The sequence below is a fragment of the Ornithodoros turicata genome, chromosome 3, assembly GCF_037126465.1.
Source record: "Ornithodoros turicata isolate Travis chromosome 3, ASM3712646v1, whole genome shotgun sequence".
Classification (NCBI taxonomy): Eukaryota; Metazoa; Arthropoda; class Arachnida; order Ixodida; family Argasidae; genus Ornithodoros; species Ornithodoros turicata.
In genome coordinates, this window is record NC_088203.1 from 48388856 (window position 1) to 48411473 (window position 22618).

The 22618-nt window shown below is 44.6% G+C and overlaps 2 protein-coding genes and 2 long non-coding RNA genes across 4 annotated transcripts; all 4 read left to right on the forward strand.

The window, feature by feature from the left end:
• The first annotated feature begins 6320 nt into the window (after positions 1-6320).
• On the forward strand, positions 6321-8759 carry LOC135389438 (uncharacterized protein K02A2.6-like). The gene has a single exon (XM_064619486.1). The coding sequence runs from the start codon at positions 6321-6323 to the stop codon at positions 8757-8759; it is 2439 nt and encodes an 812-aa protein (XP_064475556.1).
• Positions 8760-8925: 166 nt separating this feature from the next.
• Positions 8926-9564, forward strand: LOC135389439 (uncharacterized). Its single transcript, XM_064619487.1, has one exon. It carries the CDS (start codon positions 8926-8928, stop codon positions 9562-9564), a length of 639 nt encoding a protein of 212 aa, XP_064475557.1.
• Positions 9565-11073: 1509 nt separating this feature from the next.
• On the forward strand, positions 11074-11624 carry LOC135387020 (uncharacterized). The gene is made up of 3 exons (XR_010420789.1): positions 11074-11136; positions 11216-11279; positions 11346-11624. It is a non-coding gene; the product is annotated as an uncharacterized LOC135387020 (long non-coding RNA).
• A 2646-nt stretch (positions 11625-14270) lies between these two features.
• LOC135387021 (uncharacterized) lies at positions 14271-18404 on the forward strand. Its single transcript, XR_010420790.1, has 3 exons — positions 14271-14491; positions 15631-15752; positions 17953-18404. It is a non-coding gene; the product is annotated as an uncharacterized LOC135387021 (long non-coding RNA).
• Positions 18405-22618: the final 4214 nt, after the last annotated feature.

Consider the following 22618-nt stretch of genomic DNA (forward strand, 5'->3'; position numbering starts at 1 on the left):
GCCGCTGTGCCCAAATGAGTACCTTCAAAAATTTGTCGATGAGCTGTCGGCTCTCCTTCGTGAAGGTATACAAATAAAGCAGTCAGTAGTGTCTGTAGAATTTTATGCAATGATCTGTGATGCCCCAGCACGGTCGTTCGTATATGGCACAAAAGGGCACACTGGGTATTCAGGTTGTCCTAAATGCATAGACGAAGGAGGCTATGACATGAACAGAACGTTTTTCAGCAGCACTGCGGCCTCGTTAAGGACTGATGATTCGTTTCGCACACAAGCAGACCCTGATCACCACCGTACTGTAACTATCATGACAAATTTGCCAATTGATATTATCAAATCTGCCCCATTAGACTATATGCATCTTGTTTGTTTGGGCGTGATGAAAAAAATGATTGTCCTGTGGGTTTCAGGTCCTTTGGTTGTCCGTCTAGGTCCAGCGCAGAGGGCCACCATGAACGAGATGGCTGTTCTCTTGCAGAAAGCCGTCCCAAGAGAATTTGCGCGGAAACCACGAGGTGTGGATGAGGTGGACCGGTGGAAAGCCACAGAGTTTAGGCTTTTCCTACTTTACACTGGTCCAGTCATCCTCGAGACAGTGCTGCCAAAACATTTGTACCAAAATTTCTTGACTCTGCACTGTGCCATTTCTATTCTAGCAAGGGATGAGCTGTGCCACACACAAAATGAGTATGCTTCCAGTTTGCTGGCACATTTCGTGAGCACATTTGCCGAGGTATATGGTTACCATTTAGTTTCATACAATGTACATTGCCTTCTGCATTTGGCAGATGACGTGAAGAGTCTAGGTCCCCTGGATTCCTTCAGTGCCTTTCCCTTCGAGAACAATATGAAAGCTCTGAAACGGCAGCTGAAGAAACCAGGGGCTAGCTTGGTCCAGCTCTATAACCGCTACAGTGAGCAAAGGCTCATCCGCAGAGACACTGTTCACCAAATGCAAGGGCTTGGCCTTGGCAATCTGCACAATCGAGGTCCCCTTACCGAATTGGCAATTCAGCCCCAGTATGACACTATGAGAACACAGCATTTTGTATTGACGACTAAAGGACCTGACAGTTACTGCATCGTAAACGGCGATATGGTTGCCATTAAAAACTTTGCAACATTGCGATCATCTGGTGAACCTTGCGTGATTGGTTGCAAACTGAGCTGTGTTCGTGACTTGTACAGGAAGCCATTTCCGTCGTCCCTAATTGGAATCCACGTAGTTTCTAAGGAGATACAACTGAGCACATGGCCCCTCGTAAACGTTCAAAAAGTTGTCTGCCTCCCATTTGGCCACGATATGGTAGTCATGCCTCTTATACACCTGCAGTAAGCATTTGGTAGTTGCAGCGTTAATTTCCACCATGTATACCTCTCGACGCAGTATACTTTTATACACAGTGCTTGTGAATGGTTGTGCGTACTGAAAGCAGAGAACCAGAATAAAACCATATCAGATGCTCTCAGTGCAGGTTAGAGAATGGTCTGCATGCTGTATGCAGGGAGCTAATTGTGTCCCCTACAGTTAATTCACTACGCTGATGGTGTTTCAAGCCATGTGGCACACAACTTGATACAACTATTCCTTCAAGGGGTTGAGACAGGTCATCTCACGTTAGACCAGATAAACGTAAAAAACGGTTCTTTCCACAAGTGTGAACATGCGTTGAAAATTTCATGCCGTAAAGAGTAACAGAAGCTGAAAAAATTGGCACCGCGAATACTGAAACTCATGTGGCTGTCACATGCTTATTGCTGCCAATAGGAATGGACACAACTCTGAGCTCTCTGACTTCTGCGCTTTGCTCGGCCGTGTGTTCGAGGGCTTGTAGCTGACATGTAGAAGAATAATTCTTTTCCTTCTGTATTCTGGCGTGCATTACAGCGCCTCTGATGTAATGAACCACATCTATGACAGTGTCCCGACCCCTTTAAACCACCATGTGCAAAACAGGTTAAAGTTAAGCAAGTACAAGGTAAACAAGTTACGTTAAACCCAAACTCAAAAAGGTTGAAAATAAAAATTAGGGTAGCTCCGCAACAGACCAGTCCTGCATTGGGTAAGAACAAGCACTGGCTATAAAACTACGTTCTGTGGCTGGACCTTGTGGAACAGATTGCGATGTGCCGTGTCATTAACTACTTGGATCTCGTTACGAAGCAGATCAAGGCATGCTACAAGTATGGCTCATTTCAATACATTTGTGGTCATACACATCACGTATCAGTCCTGCATCTGCAATCATCTCACTTTGTTTTTGCAAAGTGCTTTTGAGTTTGTCCACTACTTTACTCTTTTGTCCTGTATACTGTCAATTATGCAGGTGCCTTATCCTATTGTCCACTTTACAATGCACAACGAAGTTGAAGTTGTGCCTTGCTCATGGTTGTCTGGGAAGAACTGCAAGTGGCCAAACTTGCCGTGCCACAGAGTTGAGAAACTCATAAAAAAAGGGAGTCTTCCTGGCAGCGAGTATGAATAGATGGAAGTGGTTGTCAAAGGAGTGTTCAGTAAGAGCTATTTGAATTTACAGTTTCATACGAAGAAGTTTTTCAAAGCAAGACGTGGCCTTCACTATTTTGTTCACATTTTTGCAGAGTGCTACAAAGACGCAAGGGAAATGCTGCCATTGTCAGAGTACACATCAGACCTCAACAACACAGCCGAGCTGCCTCCTAAGAGGATAAGGCGTGCCAAAGTTTTTGAGAGTGAGGAGGAGGAGGATGACTTCCCACCGATTCCTCAAAGCTTCGTAAGAAAACGTACGTTGTGATTTTTCAATATCTTTTTCCTTGCTAATTTCCCTCATTTCGCTGTAAAAGTGCTCGGTAGTGGCAGTGTTTATTTTTATGCTTCAGGAAAGGCACCTTCAAAGCATCCCACAGACAAACAAAAACTAGGGCACCAAAAAGTCCAAATTGACAACACTAGTGGTAAGTAGAAAATGAAATGTAAAATTAAACTGGCTTTGCACTAATTGGTAAAGGAGGAGAGTACCCAGCACATGAACTTTCGTCTTAAAACATAGTGAATTCTTTTCTTCTTTTCTTTTCTTTTTTTCATATAGGCTCTGCTTCACTGAGGTCTTCACCCGCTTCTGCACTTTCTGATGACATGCCTGCCTTTACAGGTTTATTGCTATGCACTTTTACTGACATTGTGAGGTTAACATTATGAGCAGATCACAGATTTATATGCACTAAATATAGCCAACTCGTGTGTGTAAATATATATAAACCATTAAAAAACGTGAGATATTGAGCTTCAATTTCAAGATATTACTTTGCTTCGACATGCAGATCTTAAAACTAGAAAACACGTAGTGCTCAATATTCTCAGGTATTGACACTGGGGGTGTTTGGCATGCGACACATGAAAGATTTCCTCCTCATCACCCTTGGCATTCTTCACCCTTACACATCGTTGTGGCAGTATGCTTGATAAGGAAGATTCTAATGACACCTGCTAGGACTATTCAGCACTGCTTTGCAGACTCCACTTACAGACCAGGGAGGCAAAGTTTGTTCAGTATAGAGATAACTTGATGCGCTGAGAGAAATAATCGGAACACATGTATGGGATACGTGGGGAGTACTGTGTATAACTCTGTCCAACAGGCACGTTTCGACTACTTATCTTGACACATGAAGTATCTCGACAATCAGCCAATATCGCCTCCCTGAACTGTTGTTTGAAAGCTATCACAGAGACACTTATACAGGGACACCCACTTCGAAATTAAACATGCACTATACCGCAGATTATGCATTTTCATGCATCTTAAAACTTGTACCAATGAGTTTGTAGGAAACTAAACAGTGATTCTAGGAATGCCTGGCATGCCCTGCAAAATGCATGCAAAACTGTGGTCTCATATGCATAACTGACGGAATGCAGGTCCAGCCACTTCGGGAACAAGAAAGGACGGCGTGGCTCTGGACACTCACTTGCGTGGTACGTATACAGAATGTTGTCCCCAACTCATATTTGCAAGCCTGACTTTTATTGAGAGCATGCATAATTTTTTTTTTTTTGTTGTTGCAGGTACAGCAGACCCTGAACCTGTTGCAGAGGACACCGCCTCTGAAATAGGTGTTTTTCAAGTTGCTCTAACAAATGTAGTTTCACTGAGATCTTGCATGGAATGCAACTATTGGGGTTATTCACCTTTTTAGTTATTTCAAAACAATGTTGCATGTCTTGTATGAGCGACACAGTATCTATCTTTTGTACCACAGACGACACATTCCTGGATGACATGGCCGTGACACTCAGCGCATCACAACACGGAGCTCAAGGTAATGGTGTTGTCATTATCAACATTAAGCTGCGTCTACCCCTAGGTTTTCAGATAATTACATATCACATAACATTGAATTATTCTACATTTGCCAGCTTGACAGTGCAAAAAGATAATGCAAATATTCCCCCACCTGAAGTTCATTGTAAAGTAGCCAGAGAATGCTTTTTCCATAAGGGGTATTTTCTGAAGTTCCTTTCATGAGCTTAAACCTGGTTTTTCCTTCACACCCTCTAGTCTGTGTTCTGCACTTGTATGGTGTTGTGTGTCCTGAGGGGCACTATACTGTGTGTCCTGCTGGAGTAGAGTGCTTACCATCTTTTGTGATCACAATGTCCGATTTCGTACAATATAAGGCTTCTTATTCCATGTGATGATGTGTTGTCATGATAGATTGCTACTGTATGTTATTTGTGTGCCTTTCAAGAGCTTACATGCCTTTTCTGGTATTTACCTTTCTTCGTAATTACCATAGTTAATGATCCGTGCTTCAGCATTTTCTCTCATTAGCTAGTTGTTAGATACTGGGCATGTTTTGCCTTTTGTGTACTGGGCACTTACCCCAAGCAGCACAAAGGACTGGGATTCGGCTGGGAACGTAACGGGGATGATGGGTTTGAGGTGGCCGATATCGCCGTCACGAACCCGACTGCTTCCCAACTATGTGAGGGGGAAGAATTGAGAGAGAGGGAAACTACATCAAATTATTTCCCGATAGATCCCCGTTCGTGTCCCGGTCAGAATTCTTTCCCGATAGATTCCCGTTTGCGTCCCCGCCAGGATATTTTCCCGATGGATCCCCGTTAACGTCCCGATCTGCTGTGGTGTACTGGCTAAGTATTTCTTCCCGCTCGTCTCCGGATGTTTATGCAGATTCGGTAACACGTGATCGGATGGTACAGCTTGAGACAAAGTTTCTGAAACACGGGTATTCTGTATTGGACTTCTCCCAGCCACCTTTGGGGAATGCTTGTTGAACAGAATCCTTGGGAAAAATCTGCTCAAGGATTCTGTTCAGCAAGTGTTCCCCTTAGGCCGCAGGGGAGGCGTGGAGAAGTGAAATACAAAACACCCGTGTTTCAGAAACTTTTGTCCCAAGCTGTACGAGACAGTGAAGCATCCCTTCAGGAAGGAATTTGGCTGTCTGGTATGAGGTAATTCTTTCAAACGTTGGGCTGCAGTTCACTTCATGTGTTCTGTTGTGTTGTATGACAGAAAACATGCACACGCAGCACCCTGAACAGAAGTATTAATGGAGCCTCACTGCAAAGCAGGCAAGTACAAGCTACTCGGGAAGAGTCGGCCACGCCCGAACGGAATGACCGAATCCCCCGAAACGAAAAACTCACGTGAAACGAAACGAAGATGGCTTTAGCAAGTCGAACTGATCGGACGAAAACCGCTGCACGGAAACCCGCAAAGACTACGCTGGAGCTCCCTGCATTTGGGCTACCGCGACTGCCATCGCCATCATCTTTGTTTTGGTTGTCATTGCTGGGTGCAAATGGCCGGCGTGTGTGTTGTTAATGTTTCTGTGCTACAAGTTTTGCAAAGTTTGGTTCGGAGGGAGTATGGAACGCCGTTTTGTGGTCAACGTGGCCAGAGTGCCTCAAAAGTACTCCTGCCGCATTCTGGTCACTGTTATAAGTGTGATGCCTGTTTAGAGATGTATAAGCCAGATGGCATCACTCCTCACGGGCGCATCATATAACACCCCTGCTCAGACGCCCTCTGTACGCTCCACAAATATATATATAGTGTGCACGCAAGTGTACCTCTCTCTCTGTACGCAGCAATGTAATCAACCATTTATACAGTTCAATAAACGTCCCTAAGGACACGAAACATGGTGTCAGAAGTGGGATGTCATCTGCATCACCTCATCTAGCAAGGTGTACCAACAGCGGCTTTCCGACAGAACAGAAGTTTGAGTGCCGATCGTGAGCACGACGTTTTGAAGACGCCTTTGATCTCGCGCGCCCGCCCAGCAAGGTAGGCCTGTCATATAGTTTCGGAATGGCGATGGCCAAAGTTGAAACGCCGCAAGGAATGTGCTTTAAAGGTGACATCGCCACAGAATGGAAGTCTTTCAAACAACGCTTCAAACTATACTTACTAGCAACAGGAGGCAGTAAAAAATCGGATGCAGAGAAGGTTGCCTTATTCTTATCGCTTGGAGGCACAGCTCTCATTGATGTCTATAACACGCTTGACTTCGGAGAGGCAACCGAGGTAACACCAGAGCCAGATTTAGTGTGGAACACGGTTATAGAGAAGCTTGACAAGTATTTTGCACCTAAGGAAAACGAAATCCAAGCACGGTACTCCTTTCGCTGCCGAGTTCAGGGCACTGATGAGGCCTTTGATACGTTCTTAACGGACTTGAAGCTGCGTGCCAAAGCATGTAATTTTCAAGCACAAACTGACAAAATGATACGAGACCAAGTTGTCTTCGGGGTTGAAAGTAACGCTCTACGAACAGACATTTTAAAGCACGTGGATCCAACCCTTGACAACGTAGTTAAAATATGTCTTGCACATGAGTCAGCGGCAAAGCAACTGAAGGCATTCCAAGACAACTCACCTGCGAAACGAACCGAGAGTGTCATTAACGCCATACGATGCAAAGAACAGCGTTCCAAAACGAAGCCAACTCAGACAGGTAGCAACGAAAACAAGAAGGAAGTGCAGAACTGTCGCTATTGTGGGGGACGACATAAGCGGCTGAGAAGTGAATGCCCAGCTTGGACTAAAAATTGTGCAAAGTGCGGTAAAAAGAATCATTTTGCAAAAGTATGCAAAGCGGGCAAAGTTCACGGTTTGCAAGAAGACAGTCCCATTAGTTCTGAAGAGGAAGTGCTTCACGTATCCACAAATAATGACAAGAAACGAATATTCGCAACTATGCTACTTGAAGATGGCAGCGCAGTGAAATTCCAGGTAGACAGCGGAGCAACCTTGAACGTGATTCCTGCTAAGTTCGTTGAAGGCAGGAAGCTGAGCCCAACAACAACAGCTCTGAGAGCTTGGAATAGGAGTACGGTTACACCAGTCGGGACCTGCCAACTCTGGATAAGGAATGTAAAGCAACGAAAGACTCGCTCTCTCGTTGAATTTGTTGTGGTAAAAGAAGATTACACACCTCTACTCGGCAAGGATGTGTCCGAAAAAATGGGTCTTCTCACTTTTAACTATGACCTCGTGTCACAAGTATATGAGGAGACAGCTATCTTTGACAAGCACAACGATGTGTTTAATGAAGAACTTGGACATTTGTCAGGAAAGGTACATCTGACCGTGGACCCAACTGTACAACCACAACTATGCACCACCAGCAGAGTGCCGGTGAACATTAAGGCTGAAGTCAAAAAGCTACTTGACAAACTCGAAGCTAACGGTGTAATCACCTCTGTAGATGAGCCGACCCCGTGGGTGAACAGAATGGTCATTGCAGAAAAGAAGTCGGGAGAAATGCGCATCTGCATAGATCCACAAGCCTTAAACAAAGCATTGCAAAGAGAGGTTCATCATCTGCCAGTGCTTGATGACCTCTTGGCAGATCTTGCAGAGGCAAAAGTATTCTCCAGGTTTGATCTCATAAACGGATACTGGCACTGCGAACTCGACGAAGAATCAAGTTTGCTGACAACTTTTCAAACGCCATTTGGAAGAAAGAGATGGCTCAGACTGCCATTCGGGTTGAAGGTCAGCAGCGAAATATTTCAGAAGCGTCTTCAAATGGCACTACAGGATATGCCTGGTGTAGTCTGTGTGGCCGACGACATTCTAGTCTACGGCGTAGGTTCCACTCAAGGACAAGCGCAAGAAGACCACGATAATAAGGTTGAGAAGCTGCTAAATCGATGCCGTCAAGAGGGCATCAAACTCAACAAAAGGAAATGTGAGCTTAACAGGGCAGAAACTCTCTTTTTGGGACACAGACTTACAAAGGAAGGTCTTGCAGTAGACACAGACAAGGTGAAGACAATTACAGGGATGCTACCACCCCAAGATGTGCAAGGAGTGCAACGATTCTGCGGCATGGCTAACTATCTTTCGCGCTATATGCCACGTCTGTCCAGCGAACTAGAACCGTTGAGGAGACTAACCATGAAAGATACGCCATGGATATGGGGAGCTGAGCAAGATGCAGCCTTCAACAAGGTCAAGAGCATGGTTACGCAAACCCCAGTGCTTGCATACTACGACAATAAAAAGGAGTTGACTATACAATGCGACGCCAGCAAAGACGGACTAGGCGCAGTCCTGCTACAGGAAGGACATCCATTGGAATTTGCAAGCAGAGCTCTAAGCCAACCAGAGACCAGATATGCTCAGATTGAGAAGGAGATGCTCGCAATCAAATTCGCCCTGCAGAGGTTTCACCAATACACTTATGGAAGAAAGACAACCGTCATTACTGACCACAAGCCTCTACAAGCAATCAACGAGTGACGCAGTTATCAGAAGGCTGAAAGCTCACTTCGGCAGATATGGCATTCCGCTAAAAGTGTTCACGGATAATGGACCCCAATTTGCCAGCCAGCAGTTCGCCCAGTTCGCGAATGAATGGGACTTTAGGCATCACACGAGCAGCCCACACTACCCGCAATCAAACGGCATGGTGGAGTCTGCAGTGAAAACGGCGAAGAAACTAATAACGAAAGCACTCGAGAGTGGGCGAGAACCACAGCTAGCTTTCCTTGACTACAGGAACACACCCCAGCAAGGAACACAAATGTCGCCCGCACAAGCATTTCTAGGGCGCAGAACGCGAACCACACTACCTACAACGGAGGTCCTCTTGCAGCCGAGATATGGGACACCACAAATAGCAAAGCAAGCACAACAAAGACGAAGTGCCACTTACTACAACAAAAGTGCGAAGCAGCTCAGTGAGCTACAACCAGGACAGACTGTACGAGTACAACCAGTGGCAAGCACGAGCAAATGGAAGCTCGGGACAATAACGAGAAAATGTGGACCACGTTCATACGAAGTTCGCAGCGAGGGCCAACTTCTCAGACGCAATCGCGTACAGCTACGTGAAGTCCCTCACCACGAGAAGAAGCACAATGAACCAATATCCATCTCTCAAAGATGCAGTCGACCGAACCAACCCCTGTTGGACCACAATGACCTGCTGGACACAGAAGACAACGCTTGCAACACCCCTCCAACAATACAAGAGGAGGATCAGCACCGGCCTACAAGAGATCGAAGACCGCCCCGCCGTTTCAAGGACTTTCTGTTTCACTAAGCTTGCAGTTATGTTGCATTTATTTAAAGAAGACAAGCGATTTCTTTCAAAGGGGAGGATGTTTAGAGATGTATAAGCCAGATGGCATCACTCCTCACGGGCGCATCATATAACACCCCTGCTCAGACGCCCTCTGTACGCTCCACAAATATATATATAGTGTGCACGCAAGTGTACCTCTCTCTCTGTACGCAGCAATGTAATCAACCAGTTATACAGTTCAATAAACGTCCCTAAGGACACGAAACAATGCCCTGACACCATCAGCAGCTTTTAAGTAGATTCATGGCACATGAGGAACCTGTGATGTACACCATCGCACACAGTCAAGAAAAATGTAGCATTTAACCTTGCTTTCCTTCATTATAAAAAAAAAAACACAAAAAAAGAAAGAAAGAAAGAACACTACGGAGAAAGGGTCGGCAAAACAGTGAGTGTTTTGTTGTTGTTTTTTTTGATCCTATCGATCTCTCACTGTCAGTGCACTGCCAATCTGTTCACAATCATAACTAACTAATACCTTAGCTTTAGCCAATCTCATGTTGCAATTTTGCTTCAAACAAAACATTCAGTGATTCTTATGAAAACAGCAGCATTTCTCGAAAGATCCTGGAACGGCCACAATCTCAAGAGGTAGTACGATTCTACCCGTCGTCATATTTCATGCGCCAAGCCATTGCGCGGAGATGTTGGCTCCATGCCCATTTCAACACAGGCTCACTCGCCCGCGCTCGCGCGTCGTCGCTTGTCTTCCATGCCAGAGCCGTTTATAGGGAGAGTTTGGCCATTAGGAGGAGCCTAACTTGAAGCGCGTCATGCGACGTCACGGCTAAGCCACCTCCCTCGCCGTGCTCTATTCTTGTGCAGTTGTCAGCCGGTCGCCGACGCCATATTGATGCTGATCGTTGTTTACAATCCAAGGAGAGAAGACACGTGCGTACATTGTCCTTCGAAAGCCCTTCGTCCTTGAACTCTTTCAGTTTGACAGCAAAACCCCCTTATCAGAGGCGGCTGTGGGTCATAAGCCGGTTATTCCTGTAGATTGCATTCATTGCGACAACAAAGCTGACGGACAGCATCAATATGGCGCGCATCAGAGGGCTGATAAGCGGATTCTGCTTGGATTCAGTCTTTTTGGGCGGCGGCACGACGACTCTGACGTCAAAATAGGCTCCACCCACGAGGCGGCAAAAGATCACAGAATGGCCAAACTCTCCCTATAAATGGCTCTGTTCCATGCCACAAGCCAGCGCCCCAGCGCTGCCTGTCGCGCATGCGCTGTTCTTGTTGGGTTCGCTTTTGCTGCTGTAACGGTCGTTTCTCGTCGCCGCGTGTAGTTCGCGTAATTGCGAGCGTTCCAGCAAGTCTAAAACGTTTTAGAGGCTTTGTATTGTTCTCACCTGATGCTGTCGTTCTTGCAACCCGTCTGATATTGCAACTGTCTGTAAGTGGAAGCGTTTCTTCTAACCGCGAACAGACCAGTCGGTCTCGTTTGGCATGTCAAAGAGTGAAGACGCTGCCTTGCATGTGAAGCCAAATCGTTCTTCGCCTTCAGGATTCTTGCCGTTTCAGGTGTGTAATTAATATAACTGTGAAGTAATATGTTCGACTGCGCCATGCATTCTCATTGTCCGTTTTACTCTATTTGCAGGGATCTGCACAACGACAGGGAGATAGAACGCCAAGAGAAGTCGACTGTATGCTTTGTGCAGACGGTATGTCATACGTCTCTACATATAGGTGTCCTGCCATCGTATTTTCTGGAACGATATTTCTTGCAGGTTCAGCGTGTATGACGCAGCGGCCTCCAGCAAGAGAAACTCAAGCACCGTGTTCAAATGCGGTGGGGACTCTTGCTCGACATGACAACGCTTAGAAGTGCTTTTTCGGAAGAAGGACAAGTTGGACCGGAAATGAGGACCTAGGTGTGCTCTTTTGCGTTGTTGTTCACCGTTCGATCATTACCAATTTTCGTGCCCCCGTGAGTTCAACGCTCAGGTATGTTGATGATAACTGGATATGCGTTAAAAGGTGCGTACTCCGGAGTGGTGAATTGTTGTGGTGAAGTGATTTGTTGCTGCTATCTCCTGTTTCATGAGGGTTCTTGTCGGTACTCATATACCGCAGGCATGAGGGGCTTTCTTTGCAGGACATTTCAGTAAACCAAGACTGCAGCATTTTCAAGATTGCCATAACCAGCATCAATGCAGCTCTCATGTCAACATCAGCATCAAGACAGCTCTGATGTGAGTATCAGCCAGGGCAGCTCTGATGTTAACATCATCATCAGACCAGCTGTGATGTTAACATCAGATCTGATGTGATTTGGGACACTGTCTTAATGCTAACATCAGCTGGTGTTAACATCAGCATCAGAGCAGCTCTGATGTTAGCATCAAAACAGTGTTCCAGATCACATCAGACCTGATGTCGCTTTTTTTTTTCAATAGGGATGCTTCTCCTTGGCCATGTTTTTTTTTTTTTTTTTTTTTTTTTGCTTATTGACGTTTTTGTGAAGGAACGCCGGATATGTGCACACCATTGACTGTCAGCTCTAGTCCCGGTCAGCTGTCATTTTTTACAGTTTTCGTTGTAGTAATTGCTAGTCATTTGCACCAAAGGCGCTGGATGTGAACTATTTTCTCTTTCCTGGACTTGCATTTCTCCCAGTCGTTGGCTTTGTAATTTTTTCATAATTTAAATTTTCTCTTGGTAACTCTTGAGTTTCGTAATCCCTACGCTGTGCATTTTACCATTTTTGATAAAGCTCATTCCACATACCGCGTGCACAGACTATTTTGTGCTGACGTGCAGCAATTGTTCCGTTACGTCTAATGTTACATGCCATTCATTTTTGTGTCTGGGCAGTACTGAAGCATGAGCAGATAGGCAGGCTGCCTATTACTGCATAACTTCGTTTTCTTCGAGACACCACCACTTGTGCAGGCAGGCCGCCTCTTGCTGTATACTTTTCTTTCTTTTGAGACACCGTTGACGTGCCAGTGGTTACGCAGGCAGGCTGCATATTACTGTATACCATTTCCCCCCATGCAGCAATTTTACCGTTACGTCTAATATTAATGCTACAAGCCGTTCATTTCTTTCTGGGCCACTACCGAAGTGCAAGTGGTTAGGCAGACTGCCTACTATTGTATACCTTTTTTGTTTCCTTTCAGAGACCACCTCTTACTGTGTACGTTTCCCCCCCCCCCCCCTTTTGAGACACGATTGAAGGGCCAGTGGTTACGCAGGCAGGCTGGATATTACGGTAGACCATTTCCACCCTTTGCTTTTCAGGCTACATTGCCAATGACAGTAGTTATGCAGACAGGCTGCATATTTCTGTATACCCCTCTTTTTTTGTTTTTCATTTCAGACACAATTGGCATGCATTGGGTGATGCAGGCAGACTGCTTAGTGTGCACCACTCGTCATTTAGTCTATTGAGGTGCTACAAGTGTTGTGTCAGTCAATTTCCTCTCCGAAAATAAAATGTTGGGCTCTACACACACTGTTTACACTCGAAATTATTGTAATTATTAAAAATAAGCATATTAATGCTAAAATATGCATGGGGGGGTAAATATGCATGGGGGGAGCCCCTGCCAGCATTATCGGGGATCCGTCGGGGACCTGCTGGGACCGAATACTTGCTGCCGATGTCGGTCCTTAATCATCCCGGTGTTGCAAACTGGAGGAAGGACCGGTATCGGCTGGTGGTATGCCCCCGACTTTGTAGGATTCTTTCCCGATGCTGGACCGGCTTCGCCCCGGTCCTTTGTGCTGCTTGGGACGTTATGACCCTATGGGCCTTCAAGGTAAGATAAATAAATCTGGTGCCATGGATCCATTGTATCTAGGGGGAAGCTTGCTCTTTGTAACATTGCAGTGCTATTTGCCTCTCCAACTACCTATAGAGGCACTCGTGTTGTCCTCAAGATGGCGGAGAAAGGAATGATTGCTGATGAATAAATCGCCTGCTTCCTGCCTTCTTCCATGAGACATGCTTCAAAAATTGTACAAATAACATAACTTGTCGTCTGTCTTTGTTGTTTTCGTTCACGCCGCTCCTGTGATAGTACCTTTTTCGTCTTCCCCTTCTCAACATTGAATGTTCTTCTCCACAGTAGTTTTGCAGTGTGGAATTGAGCAGTGCTGTTGCTGTTTCGGTTCTGTTAACTCCATCACACACGAAAGGAAGCTGCGGCTCTTTTGGGTCAATGCGAGATATCCCTGTTGTCTGCTGTTACTATCATTCATTGAGTGCTTCTGCTGGGGTCAGCTAGGTGGCGAGCAGCCAGCTGGAGAGGCAAATAGTACTAAAATGCTTATTATCCAGCCTAGTACACAATAAACCATGTTATGTGCAGGCTGTTCACCAGCGACAAAGACTTCTCCAAGGCGACGTGAAGTAGCAATCCCGCAGCATGGTAAATGTTTATTCCCTGTTATTGTAATTATTTTTACCAAGGTGCACTGAAACTATTTTAGAGTTCCAAAAGCAAGTTCTGAAAAACTTCAGCATAGTGCGCTTAGCGATTCAACAACTGGGAGATGTCGTTTCTGGTATGGTCCCTGCGAGCACCACCCTTCCAGAAACACAACTGGTCCTACTGCAGCCACTTAACACCGTGGAGGAAGTTGAAAGCTTTGAATGTCAATTGACACCTGAGCGCGAGAAGCAGACTGTGAGTGCGCATGCTCTCTGCTTTGTTGATCACATCCTGCTTTGAACAGTGGGCTAAAAAGGCACTCTACTATTTGCAGGTACTTGAGCTCACATTACTGGGTGGACACTCCACGAAGTCTGTGGTACGAAGGATCCTCTCTCACATTTTCACAGACGAGGTGGCACAACTGTACAGCTGGGAGGGGCGCAAGGGCAAGCTGAAATTCTTTGAGCTGTGCTTCGCGGGCCTGATTTTACGTAAGTGTGACTCGTTAGCTAGCTAATAAGTAAGATCTACTTAACTAATACATGGAGCTTATATAGCAGTGTGCACCGACATTTGTATATACATTTAAACAAAACGTAATTCAAAGTGTGTGTAGCCCGCTTAAAAATGCCATATATTTCTGTTCCGTTGTCTGAGAGAACATGTGTATATTTAGGGAGTGGCTTTTTTGCAACTTTTCATACAGTATTTGAGTGTGCCCTATTTTGTTTCTCAATCGCATGTCTGAGGAAAAATTGAGACTGCCTTCGTGCAGTGATGTAACGTCATCATACTATGCATCTCTCGTATCTCTCTAATCATATTGTCTCTTTTGTTTACCTAGTAAAGGTATTTTGCAACAGGATGTATTTTTTCTCCTGTCTCGTCAGATTTTGTGGGGAATGCAGATGGTGATGGTTCAGACACTGTCGATGCGTCACTACGCAAAGATAGCTAGATGCAGTTTTCACATCTGTGTATTTGGGCCAGGAGGACAATTTGTGTGAGGTATTTTGTCAGCTTAATTTGACTAGCTTATTAAAATTAATGACAACCTTAATCATGTAATTTTGAGGAAATCAGAAATAGCAGAATTATAGGCAGTTCTCTTTTATGTCCATTTCTTCAAGATTACTCTGACACCATAGGCGAGCGGATGTGGAAGAGCGCAGGAAGCATGTCGACCTTTTGCGTCATGTGGTCATCACACAGAGGAAAAGTGTCATGTGACTGATACCATCTTAAGGGCGGCAATCAATAAGGCGCTTATTTCTGGCGGGTCATGGCCACGTGACACGAAGGGTGGGCGTGCTTCCTGCATTCTTCCACAGCCACTCAACCACGGTTTCGTTGTCATTTTGAAGAAATTTCAGAGGTGCATATTTTGAAGCACATATCAGTACCAATATTTCTAAAACTTGAAATGGACATAAAAGAGAACTGCCTACAATTCCAGCATTGCAGATTTCCCAAATAGTCCTAATTAAGAAGCATATTGATTATAATCAGTTGTTAAATTAAGGTATTGAAATACCTTGTACATATTGTCAACCAGGCCTGAACACAAGTTTGCGGAAAACCGTCTCATCCACCTGTGTGTTCGCTCATGCTGACATTTTTGTTTCTTTAGGTGCACTACATGCACAGAAAAAATTTGCCAAAGTAACGAAGTTCGAGGTGGAAGCTGTAATCAAGGAATGGCTGCGGCACGCTCCTGAACGCAACAAGAGAGCCAAGTGCTGAAGAAGCCAGGTAGCACATTTATAGCCACAGTAAACATTATACACTGTCGTCTTATAGACTCGGACAACGGCTTTGGCATTGTGATAGTGGAGCAATTTCATGCCGAGTCAGACAGGGTGGTTGAAATATTTTTGAATAACATGCCCTCAGTGCGTACCCTTTGCAGGTTTATTTTTTCCGCACAAAAAAAAGAAAGCCTGAGAAATGTAAAGGAGTACCACGTAACTGCCTGAGCTGCCTGTCTTTGGGTCTGGCACACAAGCAGCAATCCTACTATATTATCTCTATGTGAGCAGGTGCTGCAGTATTCCAGAACATAGCCGACCCTTGATTTGTGAACCCTTAATTTATGGATTTCCCCATTCTATGAATAGTATGCCGCAGAACGAAACATTTGCCATGCATTTCCCCTCATAATACGAATCTTGCATTTCCGAATCACTAACAAGTTTTGTGGATACAGATTGGAGAACACAAAGCTTTTTACCACAACCTAAGAATAGGTTACGCCCAGTCATAAAAAGATCAGAAAGATGGAATTTGGAAAGATGGAACGTGTCCGCGGTGTCCGAGGTGAGACTTGGCTGTTTTGAAAGTTGATGGAACGGAGGATGTTGTACGAGAAAACGTGACTCATCCTTGGTGCCACAGATTGGCACGAAGACAGTTGTTTGGTGTTCAGACTTCGAAATGGACATATCTGGAGCAGTGAAGCGCTCAGCCCTTACCATCAGGGTGAAAAAGACGATGATAGCGAGCGAAGAAAATGTAAAAGTGCTACTGCGATTAGTAGTTTTGCTCTGTAGATGCTATAGTGTATTTCGAAGAGGAGAACGACAAATGAAGCAGTTGACATCCCTTCTCAATAAAGCAGACACAAATGAAGGTAATGTGCAAAGCGCTATAACCCAGTATTTCTGGAAATAACCATCTCTGGAAAGTTACACCGTTTATAGCGCTCCTCGGATCTTTTCGTTCCTGCACATCTCAATTTATAAACATTTTCACTGTGAACTGTTGGTGTTCATAAATGAAGGGTTCACTGTACCCTAGCAAGTACATTAGAATGCTCTAGACCCTTAAGAGTTTCCAAGAGTACCATGTTACCCTGGTAAGAGTACCCACTTGTGCGCTAGAAGTCCGAACAGGTACTCGGCTTCTTAAATTTCATGTGCTTTCATTTTGGCAGGAAAAATACACCTGCTATGTGCACTGCATTGAGGACACCTTATTCGAAAATGTCCACTTACTCTACATCTTCTCCATTGGCACTATATGATATCCTATATCATCTTGGGAGCATATTGGCTGCAAAAACGATTGCCAGCAGTTAATCATTATTTTGAAATAATTTGTGTATCAACAATGATTTCGAAGATAGTGATTTGTACTAATTGCCTCTGACCAATTTCCTTTCAGCCTTTTGAGGTTTTAAACTTTGCCTCGCAAGCCTAGCTACAACAGTTTGGCGCGTTTTCGCTTCTCGCTGACCGTCTACCATTCAACTTAACCTAATGTGATTGACGTTGTTGTGTTCCTCTCAATATGCGATTTCTGCTTACACCAAGCGGTGTTGAACATTGTAGAGAACATTTGGATTATAAATTTGTTGTGTGGAGCAGTGCAGACACACATTATTTCATTCCTGTATCTCAGTATTCTGGCAAATGATTGCATATTCACTCTTTTTTTTTTCTTTAGAAACTACATTGCAAGTGCGATGAACACATTATTGCACAGTCAGATGTCATGTTTTATGAACAGAGAGGAGTCAGACTGGAACACACGAAGCGTTTTGTCAATTATCGTTACATCTGCTCAGTGTTTGTTGTCCATACTGTATCTTCTTTCAACGCCCGCTGGCAGTCAAATCCTGTCCGATGCGTACCTTGCACATGTCATGGGAAGTAGCATTACTTCATCATCCAAGGTGTTGCATGGAACTCTAGTTCACGATTAAGAAGGAAGCTGTTCCTAATCATGTGATAGCAATTACCGATAAAGGGAAACCTTTGCTATGGTCAGGGAATTTACTTTGTTAAGTCACAGCATATATAGGAAAGTTGGGGAATTTGAAAGGTGTTATGTGGTAGGCACCCTGATACAAAACCACCTCATCTTAATTTCAGTGATCGCAATGAGGAGACATACACACACAAAATTTTTATGTGTGTTGCTAGCTCTGATTTTAGCTGATTTTTTTCCCTAGCGCTCTGGGAGGAAAGGAACTGCCTGCTCTCCACATGGTGCTTGCCGTCCACGTGCCAAGAAGCCACTTGCCACTCAACTAGCTGTAGTCTGCTACCTCACGTAATTTATGCTGCTTTGGTCCACTTTTTACAGCTTTTATGTAACTGTTGTGGTATGTGGAAAGGACTTTCACCTTTTTATTTGATAATCCCTGTGTACTAGGCTCTAGGGCTTTTACTGTTACAATGCTTTTATCCGAACTGTGCTTTATAGATCTTGCAATAATGCACAGATTATTTTTTAGCTGCACTGAACATGTAAGAAAAACAGTTCCATTTCGCCATGATGTTACGCAAGATGGCACCTGTTAGAAAGGAAGACTTTTCCATCATTGGACGATTAACATATGAACCTGAATTAATTTTAGAGGGTATATTTTCATTTACAAAATGGATGCTGTTTGGTCTAGCTGCACCCTAAAATGAACACGACAGTCATCACTGTTTGCAGTACGGGCATTAAAGTGCCTTCAGAGGCTGTTTCAAAGTTGCAGCTAATCTGAGAAAGACAAACAGCACTTTTTGTATTTTTGCCACTGCTAGACGTACTGCAGTGACTTCCTCGCTGTTGTAGGATATCTGATGGCATTATTAGCATAATCCTTTTATGTTCATCATTCCTTTTTGCTTCTTTTTCGTATTTTATTTCTTATTTTTGTTTCTCCCACCAGATAAGCAAAGAAACATAATGATTGATACTGTGCAAAGCCCTTGGTCATCATTTCATATCCCATGCGAGAGACATCATTAATGTCTGCCAAGAAAGACTGAGTGAGGAATGCCCAACCAGTTGTCGCATTTGAGGTCAGCGTATACCTCGTGAAGTGGGCCACGGTTAACATTTCATACAGCCTTATCTTTCCTAATGTGCCACAACTCGAGGAATCTGCGGGTACCCCACTTTGTTCGAGACCCAGACTAAGTGCATTCATGTAGCTGAAGCACACTGTGTCTAGTTGTCCAACAATAATCAGGCAATTTTTTCTTTGACCTTGTTGCAGTTGTGGCACGTGATTTAGAGAGAACCACAAACTCGACAAGGTCAGAGACAAAATTTTTTTATCATTGTTGGACAACCGGTAACAGCTTCAACTACATGAATGAACTTAGTTTGTGTCAGTGTTTGTGAACAAAGGTGCGGTCCCCGAACATTCAGAAAGATTAGACCCTATGCAATGTTAACCGTAGCCCACTTCCCGAGGTATACACTGACCTTAACTGAGGCAACTGGGCATTCCTTACTCTGTCTTTCTTGGCGGACACTGATGATGTCCCCCCAGAAATTACATGTTTGAGTAAATTACTTTGTGTTGTTCAGTTAAGTCGGTGTGTAAACCTTTTTTTATAATAGTCATTTACTGTGATGTGACGCAAGCACACACATTTGGAGGTTTCTATTGCCTCTCTTGGTCTTCCTGGTCTTGATTTTGGAATAGGTTGTAGAAGCAAATAAGGCCTCTGGCAAGGACAAGAACGGCAATTGCTTATCACAGCCTGTGAATAAAGCATATGGATGCCGTGCTTCAGTTTAATAAATTTAGTAAATAGGAAGGACCGCGTTCCTAATGGTCGTCATGTGTGGCAATCTCATGGACAGATAGAATTTGTTGTAGTGCTTGCTTTTACTTAAACTGTATTGTGTTAAGAACTTCGTTTTACCGTACCATGATATACTTTTCTACGCTGTACTGTGTACATTTTGCAATGCCGCAAAGTAGTGCATTTTGATACTGAGAAGTTTTGACATGCTCTTGTTCAGTAAAGTGTTACATTGCACTGTGATAAACATTACACTGCCATAAATTTAGTCAAGTGAAACTGTGATAAAAACACTTGTGTAGTGTGTTGTGATATATTTTTCTATGCTGCACGTGGTAAACTTTGTAATGCCACAATCTGCAATAGATTTGGCGATAAATTGTATACTAGTCGTAAATAAACAAGATTATATACCTTACTAGAACACTTGAGATGTCGCTGGTTAGTATAGTGCATTGCCTCTGCAGAAGCTGCTATCATGGTGATGAAAACAAGTACAACATTAACACAATGCAGGGATTTAAACAACATCCTGGGAACATCCTGCGGTGACATCTGTGCAACATTTCTGCAATGTGGAAAAATGTGGACAAATCAAGTCTCCTGGATGTACATGTGACATCTACAAGCTCTCTGAAATAATCCCTGGGATACCCAAATATCTTGTGGTGACATCTGTGGGACGTTCCTCAAATGTGGAAAACCGTGGAACAAATTAAGTCTCCTGGATGTACATGTGACGTCTACAGGCTCTCTGCGAAAATCCCTGGGATATCCAAACATCCAGGTTGGGATATTACCCGGACGTCACTTGTACATCTATGGTTTACTGGGACGCTGATATCTACAACAGCAGAGATAACCACACCGAACTGTGTGAACATGCCCATGAGACAGGCCACCACGTGGATTTAGACAACCCTGTTATTTTGGCACGTGGAATTCGTTGGGAAGTGCGCAAACAACTTGAATCCTGTTTCATCAAAAGAACAAATAATGTTTTGAACAAGCACCCCGGACCACTACCAGACTGCTACGCCCCCTTGCTACATAAATAGTACCGGGTAACCGCCTCCTGCTTCATTCCGATGAGGGTATCTGCATGGGCTTCGAAACGTCAATGTCTGTTGTTAAATTTTAATTCGTTGTGTACGCTGTGTGTATTTTGATCGCTTTTACAAACATTTCTTTTTGTTTCGTTTCCGCAAGTTAAAGTTCATCTTCGACTCATCCCGGCGTCGGAAAAGTGCTACCCCCATCGCCCAGCAGCAGCCGCAGTAGCCCCCTCCTGCACTCACGGTTGGGTCGCCGGAGGAGGGAAACCCCCACGTATAGCTGTGCGTGGCTGTCCCGTGTCTGGGGAAAGGGGGATCCTGGCAGTTGAGTGAACCCGGAGGTTGTTTAGGACTCTTCGAGGTCCTTCCGGGAAAGCAACACACCACTTTGGCCCCTGCTTCCCATACACGGGTGGTCCTGGAAGGCCCGGTCAGGACTATTCACCTAGTCGCTCCTCCCACTGTCATTACTTTCTTCTTTTCTCTCCTCCCTTCTCTTTCCTCTTCACCTTCTTTGGCGGCGAAGGCGTGTGCAGTCTTTTCGCTCTTTTGAAACCTGCACTAGGGTATAGTGCAGAGGTACGTGTTAGCGTGCGGGGCACGTTCCCTTGGTTGGGCTCGATGGTGGGCGAGACATCTACTGCGCTGAATCTCAACACTCTTTGTATGAAAACATCAAAACCAAAGAAAACCTGATCGGCTCCTCAAAAGGAGCCGTACCGAAAGACTGACACTGAGCATCACTGACCTATCCCCAGAACACCATACTGCAGATGTTGGGACGCGGAAGACAGGGACTCAAGGAAGCACACAAACACAAGCGTCACTCGCAACTAATATGTATTGCAGGCAAAAGAATGCTTTTAAAACACAACCTGTAGGCGACACGTGCCGGGTTATAAGTCTCAAACCGTGCTGATAGACGTCAGCCAGTAGATAGTAAGGACGTAATTAGGTACTTAGGAAGGCAAGTTCTTTATCAGAAAGTGTTAGAGATGGTTTCTGATAAAGAACTTGCCTTCCTAAGTACCTAATTACGTCCTTACTATCTACTGGCTGGCGTCTATCAGCACGGTTTGAGACTTATAACCCGGCACGTGTCGCCTACCGGTTGTGTTTTAAAAGCATTCTTTTGCCTGCAATACATATTAGTTGCGAGTGACGCTTGTGTTTGTGTGCTTCCTTGAGTCCCTGTCTTCCGCGTCCCAACATCTGCAGTATGCTGTCTCACCAACTAGCCCAACTTTCTGCGCTTGTTCTATCCCCAGAACCCTGGTTCCCCAAGTTCTTGATTATTCAGCCAAGTGACGAAAACACCTCCCTGGCAAAAGTATCACCATTTCTCGTGGCAAACGTTCTTGAACAGGTCATAAGCAAATCCTATCAAACAAGAAAACTGAACTGGTTCCATCCAAGTTGAAGTACATACAAAGCAGCAAATTGCACTTCAGTCACTGAAAGAGGTAGGGGAAGTATCAGTACACATCGTACACTGAACATTGTAAAGGGCGTATTTTCATAGTATGAATTGCTTTCCTGTTCCGAATCTGAAATTGAAGAGGGTATGAAAGAACAAGGAGTTGCCACGGCAAAACGAATATTCATCCGCGGAGACGGCAAAAAGATCCCGACTAAACATATCATACTACCATTCAGACTTCATTCACTGGCCTCAAGTATCAAAGCCGGTTACCTTAATTGTAATGTAAGAGCATACGTCCCATACCCAAGGCGCTGCTTTAAGTATCAGCGCTTTGGGCACAGTTCGCAAGTCCGCCGTGGCCGTCCTGTTTGCCCCAAGTGTGCTGGGAAGGACCATACACCAGAAAACTGTAACAATGAATTCCATTGTGCAAACTGTGAGGGAAACCATCCGGTGTACTTCAGGTGATGTCCCCGTTGGAAAGATGAGAAACATATAATTAGATTCAAGAGAGAGCAGAACCTTACATATAAAGCTGCAAATGCACAGCTTGAATCTGCAAAGAAAGGTAGTTTTTCCGACGTGGTGCGCAAGGGGGTGGCATCGACC